The 11,650-nt window shown below is 40.5% G+C and overlaps 1 protein-coding gene across 1 annotated transcript; it reads left to right on the forward strand.

Annotated features, from left to right (window-relative positions):
* Window positions 1–121: 121 nt before the first annotated feature.
* On the forward strand, window positions 122–11,239 carry LOC112252947. The gene is made up of 5 exons (XM_024424670.2): window positions 122–268; window positions 7,548–7,826; window positions 7,958–8,052; window positions 8,647–8,854; window positions 8,962–11,239. The coding sequence occupies exons 2-5, from the start codon at window positions 7,549–7,551 to the stop codon at window positions 9,110–9,112; spliced, it is 732 nt and encodes a 243-aa protein (XP_024280438.1). The 5' UTR covers window positions 122–268; window position 7,548; the 3' UTR covers window positions 9,113–11,239.
* The last annotated feature ends 411 nt before the right edge of the window (window positions 11,240–11,650 follow it).

Raw genomic sequence — 11,650 nt, forward strand, 5'->3', positions numbered from 1 at the left:
ACTGATTTGAACCTTCTGACCAACTAGTGGAACAGGCGGCGCCCCACTGTCTGATTCATATCGCTTGATTTCTGATTATATCGACTGATTGCTGTTATTGTACAGGGTGCACCATTCTATTCATGAGCACGAAAAAAAAACGAGCAGGCTATTTCTGGTTAGGCTACGTTTCAAAGATAATGAAAGTGAAAGGGTGTTGTCTAACATAGGCTAGATAGGTTAACCTACACGACATATTGTTCTGCAGTCCCTATACGTTTTCTTCAAGGTAAGACCCCCTAACATTTCTCCAATAGGCCAACATCTAATCCAATATAGCATAATACATTTCTCGGCAGTGTTGTAGTACTCCTTGAGTCCGGTCTCAAGGTGTCGGATTACATTTTTACTTGGCTTTAGTGAGGATTTGTAATTTCTCCCAGAGACCAGCAGAGTAAAAAAGGCTATAGGCTATACTCCGTTCTTGAAACATTTAGGGATTATCCTCTATTGAGACATGGGATTCCAACTTTAGTCATAACGTTATTGTCCTTTATTTTCATTGAAAAATATCCTTAAACTTTCTCCCAGTTTCATTGACTTGCTGGCAGGGAAGAGTGGGGGAAATTGTTGGAAAGTTGCATGCTCACCATTAGTAAAGGGGAGACAGGGAAATTGTAACAGTCTTTATATCTGTTGTAGACATGTTTGCGCAGTGGCGAACCTATTGTACCTAGGCCTTCAGTATGTGACAGGCTCCTGATGCTGAAAGGAGAGCGACTGTAATAACAGTGCACTCACTCATGGAGGAGAGTTTTGTGAAACACAAAGGGCCGGTGGTGTAGTGGAAGCTATATGCCCCATGCCCACTTTTTCTTCAGTGGGCATTCCCTATACTCACTTCTTAATAATCCCTTCTGTTGTGTATCAAGTGCAGTGGAGGTATACGACATGTTAATTGTGTAGTACAACAGAGAAATCATGCACAAAGTAGCCTACACAATTGCAAAGCATGTGAAATGTATTCACATGCAAGCAGGATACAGCCTAGTTTCAGTGGAATATCATCTGCAGGCAGCAAGAGCGCAGCTCTCAACTGGTTGTTTTTTACCCCTATCTACATGCAGGGTTGGGAAGGTTACTTTCTAAATGTAATCCGTTACAGTTAATAGTTACCTGTCCAAAATTGTAATTAGTAACGTAAATTTTGGATTACCCAAATTCAGTAATCTGATTACATTAATTTACTTTCCCCTTAAGAGGCATTGGAAGAAGACAAACATGTATGTTACCAATTGAACAACATCTATTGCAGGATAAATCAATGATAAAGTTTACATTGCTGGTCATATATGGATGTTACTTTATGGGTTGGCTTCTTCTAATCCTTCACTTTCTACTACCTATAATAATACGATTAAATTATATCTTTACATTAAAAACCAAAGTCTATCAGAATTCCAGTCATTCCAGATCTTCAAGAATATGACTTGGAAATATGGAAGTATAGATTAGCTAAATTGTTGACCCCAAAACAAGGATTTATTAGCCATGTTGGATAATCTCTGTTGTTTATGATTTTTAATTTTTTTTACCCATTTTTCAATTTCATGGTATCCAATTTTTTTTTAGTAGCTACATCGCTGCAACTCCCATACGCAGAGACAAAGGTTGAAAGTCATGCGTCCTCTGATACACAACCCAACCAAGCCGCACTGTCCTAACCTGGACGACGCTGGGCCATTTGTGTGCCGCTCCATGGGTTTCCCGGTCTCGTCTGTCTGAGAGCCAAGACTCGAACCAGGAGCTCTAATGGCGCAGCTAGCACTGCGATGCAGTGCCTTAGACCACCGCACCACACTGTAGGCCTGTGAAATGCTTACTTACAAGCCCTTAACCAACAGTGCAGTTCAAGAAAGAGTTAAGAAAATATTTACCAAATAAACGAAAGTAAAAAATTATAAAAGTAACACAATAAAATAACAATAATGAGGCTATATACAAGGGGTACCAGTACCGAGTCAATGTGTGGGGGTACAGGTTAGTCGAGGTAAATTGTACATTAGGTAGGGGTGAAGTGACTATGCATAGATAATAAACAGCGAGTAGCAGCAGTGTACAAAACAAATGGATGGGGGGTGTCTCCTTTGGTGTTTTTCCTATTTTGTTGCATTACAATCTTTAATTTAAATAGATTTTTATTTGGATTTCATGTAATGGACAGACTCCAAATTGGTGAAGTGAAATGAAAAAAACAATTGGCGCAAACAATTACCTTCAGAAGTCACATAATTAGTTAAATAAAGTCCACCTGTGTGCAATCTAAGTGTCACATGATCTGTCACATGATCTCAGTATGCATACACCTGTTCTGAAAGCTGTCCACCAAAACTCACAGACCAGGCAAGGAGGGCATTAATCAGAGATACAACAAAAAGACCAAAGATAACCCTGAAGGAGCTGCAAAGCTCCACAGCAGAGATTGGAGTATCTGTCCATAGGACACTCCACAGAGCTGGGCTTAACGGGAAGAGTGGCCAGAAAAAATCCATTGCTTTCAGAGAAAAATAAGAAAACACGTTTGGTGTTCACCAAAGGGCATGTGGGAGACTCCCCAAACATATGGAAGAAGGTACTCTGGTTAGATGAGACAAAAATGTAGCTTTTTGGCCATCAAGGAAAACGCTATGTCTGGTGCAAACCCAACACCTTTCATCACCCCGAGAACACTACACCGACAGTGAAGCATGGTGGTGACTGCATCATGCTGTGGGGATGTCTTTCATCGGCAGGGACTGGGAAACTGGTCAGAATTGAAGGAATAATGGATGGCACTAAATACAGGGAAATTCTATAGGGAAACCTGTTTCAGTCTTCCAGAGATTTGAGACAGGGACGGAGGTTCACCTTCCAGCAAGATAATGGCCCTAATCATACTGCTAAAGCAACACTCGAGTGGTTTAAGGGGAAACATCTAAATGTCTTGGAAAGGCCTAGTCAAAGTCCAGACCTCAATCCAATTGAGAATCTGTGGTATGACTTAGAGATTGCTGTACACCAGCGGAACAGCATCCAACTAGAAGGAGCTGGAACAGTTTTGCCTTGAAGAATGGGCAAAAATCCCAGTGGCTCGATGTGCTAAGCTTATAGAGACATACCCTAAGAGACTTGCAGCTGTTATTGCTGCAAAAGGTGCCTCCACAAAGTATTGAATAGTGGGGGTTGAATAGATATGTATGCTCATGTTTTCTGTTTTTTTGTCTTATTTCTTGTTTGTTTCAAAATAAAAATTATTTAGCATCTCTAAAGTGGTTTTGGGCTTTCCTCTGACACCGCCTAGTATATACAGTGGGGCAAAAAAGTATTTAGTCAACCACCAATTGTGCATGTTTTCCCACTTAAGCAGCTTGGTTTGAAGAAATCAACTGTGGGAGCAATTATTAGGAAATGGAAGACATACAAGACCACTGATAATCTCCCTCGAGCAAAAATCCCAGAACCACACGGGGGGACCTAGTGAATAACCTGCAGAGAGCTGGGACCAAAGTGACAAAGCCTACCATCAGTAACACACTACGCCGCCAGGGACTCAAATCCTGCAGTGCCAGATGTGTCCCCCTGCTTAAGCCAGTACTTGTCCAGGCCCGTCTGAAGTTTGCTAGAGAGCATTTGGATGATCCAGAAGAAGATTGGGAGAGTGTCATATGATGAAACCAAAATATAACTTTTTGGTAAAAACTCAACTCGTCGTGTTTGGAGGACAAAGAATGCTGAGTTGCATCCAAAGAACACCATACCTACTGTGAAGCATGGGGGTGGAAACATCATGTTTTAGGGCTGTTTTTCTGCAAAGGGACCAGGACGACTGATCCGTGTAAAGGAAAATGAATGGGGCCATGTATCGTGAGATTTTGAGTGAAAACCTCCTTCCATCAGCAAGAGCATTGAAGATGAAACGTGGCTTGGTCTTTCAGCATGACAATGATCCCAAACACACCGCCCAGGCAACGAAGGAGTGGCTTCGTAAGAAGCATTTCAAGGTCCTGGAGTGGCCTAGCCAGTCTCCAGATCTCAACCCATAGAAAATCTTTGGAGGGAGTTGAAAGTCCGTGTTGCCCAGCAACAGCCCCAAAACATCACTGCTCTAGAGGAGATCTGCATGGAGGAATGGGCCAAAATACCAGCAACAGTGTGTGAAAACCTGGTGAAGACTTACAGAAAACGTTTGACCTCTGTCATTGCCAACAAAGGGTAAATAATAAAGTATTGAGATAAACTTTGTTATTGACCAAATACTTATTTTCCACCATAATTTGCAAATAAATTCATAAAAAATCCTACAATGTGATAGTTGAAGTGTACCTATGATGAAAATTACAGGCCTCTCATATTTTTAAGTGGGAGAACTTGCACAATTGGTGGCTGACTAAATACTTTTTTGCCCCACTGTAGGTGCTGGATGGCAGGAAGCTTGGCCCCAGTGAAGTACTGGGCCGTACGCACTACCTTCTGTAGCGCCTTACGGTCAGATGCAGAGCAGTTGCTATACCAGGTGGTGATGCAACCGGTCAGGATGCTCTCGATGGTGATGCTCTCATGTAGTTTTTCAAAAGTATCTGTAATCTGATTACAATAATTTTTGCTGGTAATGTAACATATTACAGTTACTGTTTTTTTCCCCGAATCAATTATATCTAACGGATTAAATTTAATCCGTTACTCCCCAACCCTGCCTACTTGTACAAATGACCTCAACTAAACTGTTGATAAAATACAACCATTAGGCTAAGCGTTTCCCAATCAAAATGTACAACTATTATTTCCCATTGCAAAAAAACATTTCACATTTAGCACACAAAGTAACCGGTGATCTAAAGTTTAAATGCAACTTTGTTTCACACACAAGTTATTTTCGAAGAGATGGCTAACAACTGCGCGTGAGTTGTAATAAAAAATCAAATACAATCACATTTTATTTGTCACATGCGCCGAATACAACAGGTCCACCTTACAGTAGAATGCTTACTTACAAGGGGGTAGAAGCTGTTAAGAAGCCTTTTGGACCTCGACTTGGCGCTCCGGTACTGCTTGCCGTGCGGTAGCAGAGAGAACAGTCTATGATTTGGGTGGCTGTAGTCTTCAACAATTTGTAGGGCATTCCTCTGCCACCGCCTGATATAGAGGTCCTGGATGGCAGGAAGCTTGGCCCCAGTGATGTACTGGGCCAGACGCACTACCCTCTGTAGTGCCATGCGGTTGGAGGCCGAGCAGTTGCCATACCAAGCAGTGATGCAACCAGTCAAGATGCTCTCGATGGTGCAGCTGTAGAACCTTCCTCTTGATACTAGCCATCCCGGATCCGGGATCGTGAATACAGCCTCAAGCTCATTACCATAACGCAACGTTAACTATTCATGAAAATCGCAAATGAAATGAAATTAATATGCTAGCTCTCAAGCTTAGCCTTTTGTTAACAACACTGTCATCTCAGATTTTCTAAATATGCTTCTCAACCATAGCAAAACAAGCATTTGTGTAACAGCTAGCGTAGCTAGCGTAGCATTTAGCGTTAGCATCAGCAGGCAACATTTTCACAAAAACCAGAAAAGCATTCAAATAAATCATTTACCTTTGAAGAACTTCGGATGTTTTCAATGAGGAGACTCTCAGTTAGATAGCAAATGCTCAGTTTTTCCTGAAAGATAATTTGTTTAGGAGAAATCGCTCCGTTTGGTGCGTCACGTTTGGTGCGTCACGTTTGGCTACCAAAAAAACCCGAGAATTCAGTCATCAAAACGCTGAACTTTTTTCCAAATTAACTCCATAATATCGACCGAAACATGGTAAACGTTGTTTAGAATCAATCCTCAAGGTGTTTTTCACATATCTCTTCGATGATATATCGTTCGTGGAAGTGTGCGTTCTCCTCTGAATTCCATGGGAAAATGCCTCCAGTTGAAAATTACGCACCAATTTAGACAAAGGACACCGGGCGGACCCCTGGTAACGTCACAATGCTGCAGACACCTTGGAGAAACGACAGAAAGGGCAGGCTCATTCCTGGCGCATTCACAGCCATATAAGGAGACAATGGAAAACAGAGCCTCAAAAATTCTGCTCATTTCCTGTTTGAAGTTTCATCTTGGTTTCGCCTGTAGCATGAGTTCTGTGGCACTCACAGATAATATCTTTGCAGTTTTGGAAACGTCAGAGTGTTTTCTTTCCAAAGCTGTCAATTATATGCATAGTCGAGCATCTTTTTGTGACAAAATATTGCGCTTAAAACGGGCACGTTTTTTTATCCAATAATGAAATAGCGCCCCCATAGATTCAAGAGGTATCTGAGGACCCATGCCAAATCTTTTCAGTCTCCTGAGGGGGAATAGGCTTTGTTGCGCCCTCTTCACAACTGTCTTGTCTTAGTGTGCTTGGACCATGATAGTTTGTTGATGGTGTGGACACCAAGGAACTTGAGCCCTGTCGATGAGAATGGGGGCATGCTCGGTCCTCCTTTTTCTGTTCTCCACAATCATCTCCTTTGTCTTGATCACGTTGATGGAGTGGTTGTTGTCCTGGCACCACGACCTGGTCTCTGACCTCCTCCCTATAGGCTGTCTCATTTTTGTTGGTGATCAGGCCTACCACTGTTGTCATTGGCAAACTTGATGATTGTGTTGGAGTCGTGGCTGGCCATTTATTTTATTTTGTTTATTTATTTAACCTTTATTTAACTATGCAAGTCAGTTAAGAACAAATTATTATTTACAATGACGGCTTAGGAACAGTGGGTTAACTGCCCTGTCCAGGGGCAGAATGACCGATTTTTACCTTGTCAGCTCGGGATTCAATCTAGCAACCTTTCGGTTACTGGCCTAACGCTCTAACAACTAGGCTACCTGCCGGCCATGCTTGGGGTACAGGAGGGGACTGACCACGCACACTTGAGGGGCCCCCTTGTTGAGGATTAGCGTGGCGGATATGTTGTTCCTTACCCTTACCACCTGGTGGCAGCCCGTCAGGAAGTCCAGGATCCATTTGCTGAGGGAGGTGTTTGGTCCCAGGGTCCTTAGCTTAGTGATGAGCTTTGAGAGCACTATGGTGTTGAACACTGAGCTGTAGACAAAGAATAGCATTCTCACATAGGTGTTCCTTTTGTCCAGGTGGGAAAGGGCAGTGTGGAGTGCAATAGAGATTGCATCATCTGTGGATCTGTTTGGGCGGTATGCAAATTGTGTTTCTTGGATAATGGTGTTGTGAACCATGACCATCATTTCAAAACACTTCATGGCTACAGACGTGAGTGCTACGGGTCAGTAGTCATTTAGGCAGGTTACCTTAGGGTTCTTGGGCACAGGGACTATGGTGGTCTGCTTGAAACATGTTGCTATTGCAGACTCAGTCAGGGACAGATTCCAATCATATAGCAAATGTTGGTTTTATTAAGTTACATTTTTCAATTTAGTTTCTTCCCATTTCATTGACTAAACAGGAGATTCTAAAACTCTCTCTCTCTCTCTCTCTCTCTCTCTCTCTCTCTCTCTCTCTCTCTCTCTCTCTCTCTCGTCCAGCATGGATAAATTGAGAAAGATAAGGATAGTTCTGACAGAAATCTTGTCAGCGGAAGCCAGTTACATCCTTCAGCATGTAAACCAGGAGGACCTGGTGACTCCACGCGAATACAGGAGCCTGCACAATGTCAGTAAAATACATCCAGAAGATTCCATTGTCAGTCTGCTGGATTCACTCCTAATGAAAGGAGGAGATGAGAGATGCACTAGATTCCTGACCCTGTTGCAGGAGCCAGTCATCAGATCAACCTACCCCAAACTGGAAGAAATCAAACACATGTATTATGCACAATATTATGCACTATTAAGCACATTTTTATATAATGTAGCCCTGTTTTTGGTATGTACGATGATTGGGATCTCCTAATTAAAGCATAATAACGTTTGCTAATCTAATCTAATGACAACAGCGACATAGCTCCGGCACCCAGTAGCCCAGCACCCCCAGACGCTGTCCGAACCTCTGCCTCCTCCACAGTCCACACCTGTCGCCCAACCACATCAGGTAGAACCATTTTAAAGCATACATTTCCATTATTTTTGCACAGATCGATTGAATCATGGTGTATGTATTCTATGAATAAATCCTATCTAATGATCTATCTATTCGCTCGTGTTCCTGGTCGAACCCCACCACCATTAGTGGAATTGTAGTTCAAATGTCTGACACCAATATTCTGCGCTTGGAAGCCCCAAGATGGATACACACACCTCTAGCTTCTCATTTTAATTTGTAAAGGGTTACAGATCACGTCATTTCAGACAACCAAAACTATAAATGTCATGTAATTGCATCAGATGCTTGATTAAGTTCTATTCAGTACCAGAACAAAGTTGCTTGTTAGTCGTCGCATCCCAGTCTGTCAACCTTTTATGTTATGGGCATCTGTCCACCAGAAGAGAATACACAACAAGTAAAGAATAGCCTAATGTAAACTAGAGGACTCAATGTCCTATTTAAAGTGAACCTAAAAGGCAGAACAGCAACACAAACTTTGAGGCAAAACCTGCAATTTAAAACTGCTATGAGTGGAATGGAGCTAAATCATAAACCGATGTGGCATCTGGGAAACATGACATGTGTTGTTGTTTTTATTAGGTTCAAGCATTTCAACTACTCCTGTGAAAAATAATAACCGGAGAAGTACCACTGCGTGTGGAACCATCACAGACGTTTCTGAAGTGAAGATGGGGAAGGCGGGGGGGAAATACTACCAAGCTGTTCTAAACCAAGAGGATGGGCCCATGGTCATTCTCATTTTGGATCTAGAGAAACGAAATAACTTTCTAGGAGCAGAGAAGAGAAGGTAAGTCAAACAAAGTATGCTAAGCTTGATAAGATCTGGTTTATAGGTATATAATGGTATATAGTGCAGGTGTAATATTGAGTATCTCTTTGTGTGTTTTTTTCCAGGTCTTCTGTAAAGTTGAAGAGAATCTCATTCGAGAAACTTGGAATAAACAAGTACCAAGAGGGGATAAAGTTCACAAACAAATCCAAATTGACTTACACAAGAGCCAAAAACACTATAAAGATGGAACCCACTGCTGATGAAAAAGAATAAACACATTTTTTTTTAAACTAGAATGACATTTTAAGGATGACCTACTGACCAGACCAGAGGCAATTCATTAACTACCTAGCCTACATTATGTAAATACAGTGCCTTCAGAAAGTATTCACATCGCTTAACTTTTTCCACATTTAGTTGTATTACAAGGTGGGATTAAAATTGATTTGTCATTTTTTGTCAGTGACCTACACACAATCCTCTGTAGTGTCAAAGTGGAAGAAAAATTCGAACTTTTGTAAAAAAAAAAAAAACATGAAAAATACAACATTAATATATCTTGATTGCATAAGTATTCAACCCCCTGAATAAATTGGGGTTATGTTATGTTAATAATTTCTGGCAACAATTACAGCTGTGAGTTTTTGGGTAAATCTCTTAAGAGCTTTGCACACCTGGATAATACAATATTTGCACGTTATTCTTATTTTAATTCTTTAAGCTCTGTCAAGTTGTTTGTTGATCGTTGCTAGACAGCCATTTTCATGTCTGCCATAGGTTTTAAGCCAATTTAAGTCAAAACTATAACTAGCCAACTCAGGAACATTCAAGGTCGTCTTGGTAAGCTACTCCAGTGTATATTTTACATTGTGTTTTAGGTTAGTGTCCTGCTGAAAGGTGAATTTGTCTCTGAGTCTTATGGAAAGCAGATCGAACAAGCTTTTCCTCTAGGATTTTGCCTGTGCTTAGCTCTATTCCGTTTCTTTTTATCCAAAAAAACCCTCCTTAGTCCTTGCCCAATGACAAGCATACCCACAACATGATGCAGCCACCACCATGCTTGAAAATATTAAGACTGGTACTCAATGATGTGTTGTGTTAGATTTGCTGCGAACATAACACTTTATATTTAGGACATAAAGTTAATTTCTTTTCCACATTTTTTTCAGTTTTACTTTGGTGCTTTATTGCAAACAGGATGCATGTTTTAGCTTGTACAAAATAAAATATTCTTTCTTCTTTTCACTCTGTAATTTAGGTTATTATTGTGGAGTAACTACAATGTTGTTGATCCATCCTCAGTTTTCGCCTATCACGGTCATTAAACTCTGTAACTGTTTCAAAGTCCCTGAGTGGTTTCCTTCCTCTCCGGCAACTGAGTTAGGAAGGATGCCTGTATTTTTGTAGTGACTGGGTGTATTGATTCACCATCCAAACTGTAATGAATAACTTTACCATACTAAAAGGTATATTCAATATCTGTCTTTAGGGATATTCAATATCTGTCTTTCACATTTTTACCAATCTACCAATAGGTGCCTTTCTTTGCGAGGCATTGGAAAACCTCCAACTTATTATGTGACTTGTTTACTTCTGAACTTATTTAGGCTTGCCATAACAAATACTTATTGACTCAAGACATTTCAGCTTTTCATTTTTTATTAATTTGCAAAAATTTTGAACATTTTGAGAAAAACATTATTCCACTTTGACATTATGGGGTATTATGTGTCGACCAATGATACAACATCTCAATTTAATCAATTTTAAAGGCTGTAGCACAACAAAATAAAGAAAAAGTCAAGGGGTGTGAATACTTTTTGAAGGCACTGTATATATTTGTGTATTTCAAGTAGCCATTAGAGTTCCACACTTCCCTTAGGGCTTAGAACTCTACAATGATGATACCAATCACCATATCAAACCACTTGCCTAATAATGTGTAGCCCACTGCAGCTCAAAGAAAATTGAGTAGTTACAGGTCAACTGTGTATTAGCATATTGTTTGTGAAATAATTGTCACAACACAGAATAACTATTCCAACACAGTAGTAGCCTACTGTTTTTACAAAATCACTATTGGACTAGTGCTGAATGCTCATAGGCAGTTTTTGAAAATGTCTTTAATTTCTTCTCTTTTACCACAAGATGGTACCACAAGATGGGTGTTGAAAGTTACATTTAATGGCTGAACCACTTCACCTGCTGTGGACACTGTTCAATATTTGTTTTACTGTAACACCAGTTGGTTCAGCATTAATCTAATTTACCATTCTAAGGTACTATGAGAAGTTCTAAGTTTCTCTTTTTGTTATGGATCCTTTTTTTTACGCATTGTATTTTCTCTACGTAATGCACATTTCTGTGAACAACAGACCATAAAGTAATATCTCATCTAAAGAGCTTTGTGGAGTGCATTCTGTATAAAAAATCCTGATCTCCGGAGGTGCAGTATATACAAGCAAAATATATTAGGTTGTTGGTTATTATTGTAAATATTCCATAGTAAATGTTCATCATAGGCTATGTTCATGATACTATAACCTATTAGTAACTGAAGACATCTGAATGTAATTAATGTGTACTTTGCTTGGACAAGACATATGACCCCTTATCATAACACTATCCAAGTGATAATAGTGTGGTTGTGGCGATCCTGTTGCCTCGCAGGATGCTGTCATCGTTGGTTGACACAGTGAGCTCACTACTGACTTGTTTGTATTGTGTCAGGTTTTTTCTGGACAGGACAGAGCAGGGCCTAATTAGACTGGCCCAACAAGCACATCCTAGAGATGTCCCTTACTGGGACAG

The sequence above is a fragment of the Oncorhynchus tshawytscha genome, linkage group LG06 (assembly GCF_018296145.1).
Source record: "Oncorhynchus tshawytscha isolate Ot180627B linkage group LG06, Otsh_v2.0, whole genome shotgun sequence".
Lineage (NCBI taxonomy): Eukaryota > Metazoa > Chordata > Actinopteri > Salmoniformes > Salmonidae > Oncorhynchus > Oncorhynchus tshawytscha.

Excerpts from the sequence above, each read along its gene's own strand:
- LOC112252947 (XM_024424670.2), top strand. The coding sequence starts at position 7,549 with ATGGATAAATTGAGAAAGATAAGGATAGTTCTGACAGAAATCTTGTCA. Across the intron at positions 7,827-7,957 it reads CTGGAAGAAATCAAACACAT|CGACATAGCTCCGGCACCCA; the intron begins GTATTATGCACA and ends TAATGACAACAG. Across the intron at positions 8,855-8,961 it reads CTAGGAGCAGAGAAGAGAAG|GTCTTCTGTAAAGTTGAAGA; the intron begins GTAAGTCAAACA and ends GTTTTTTTCCAG.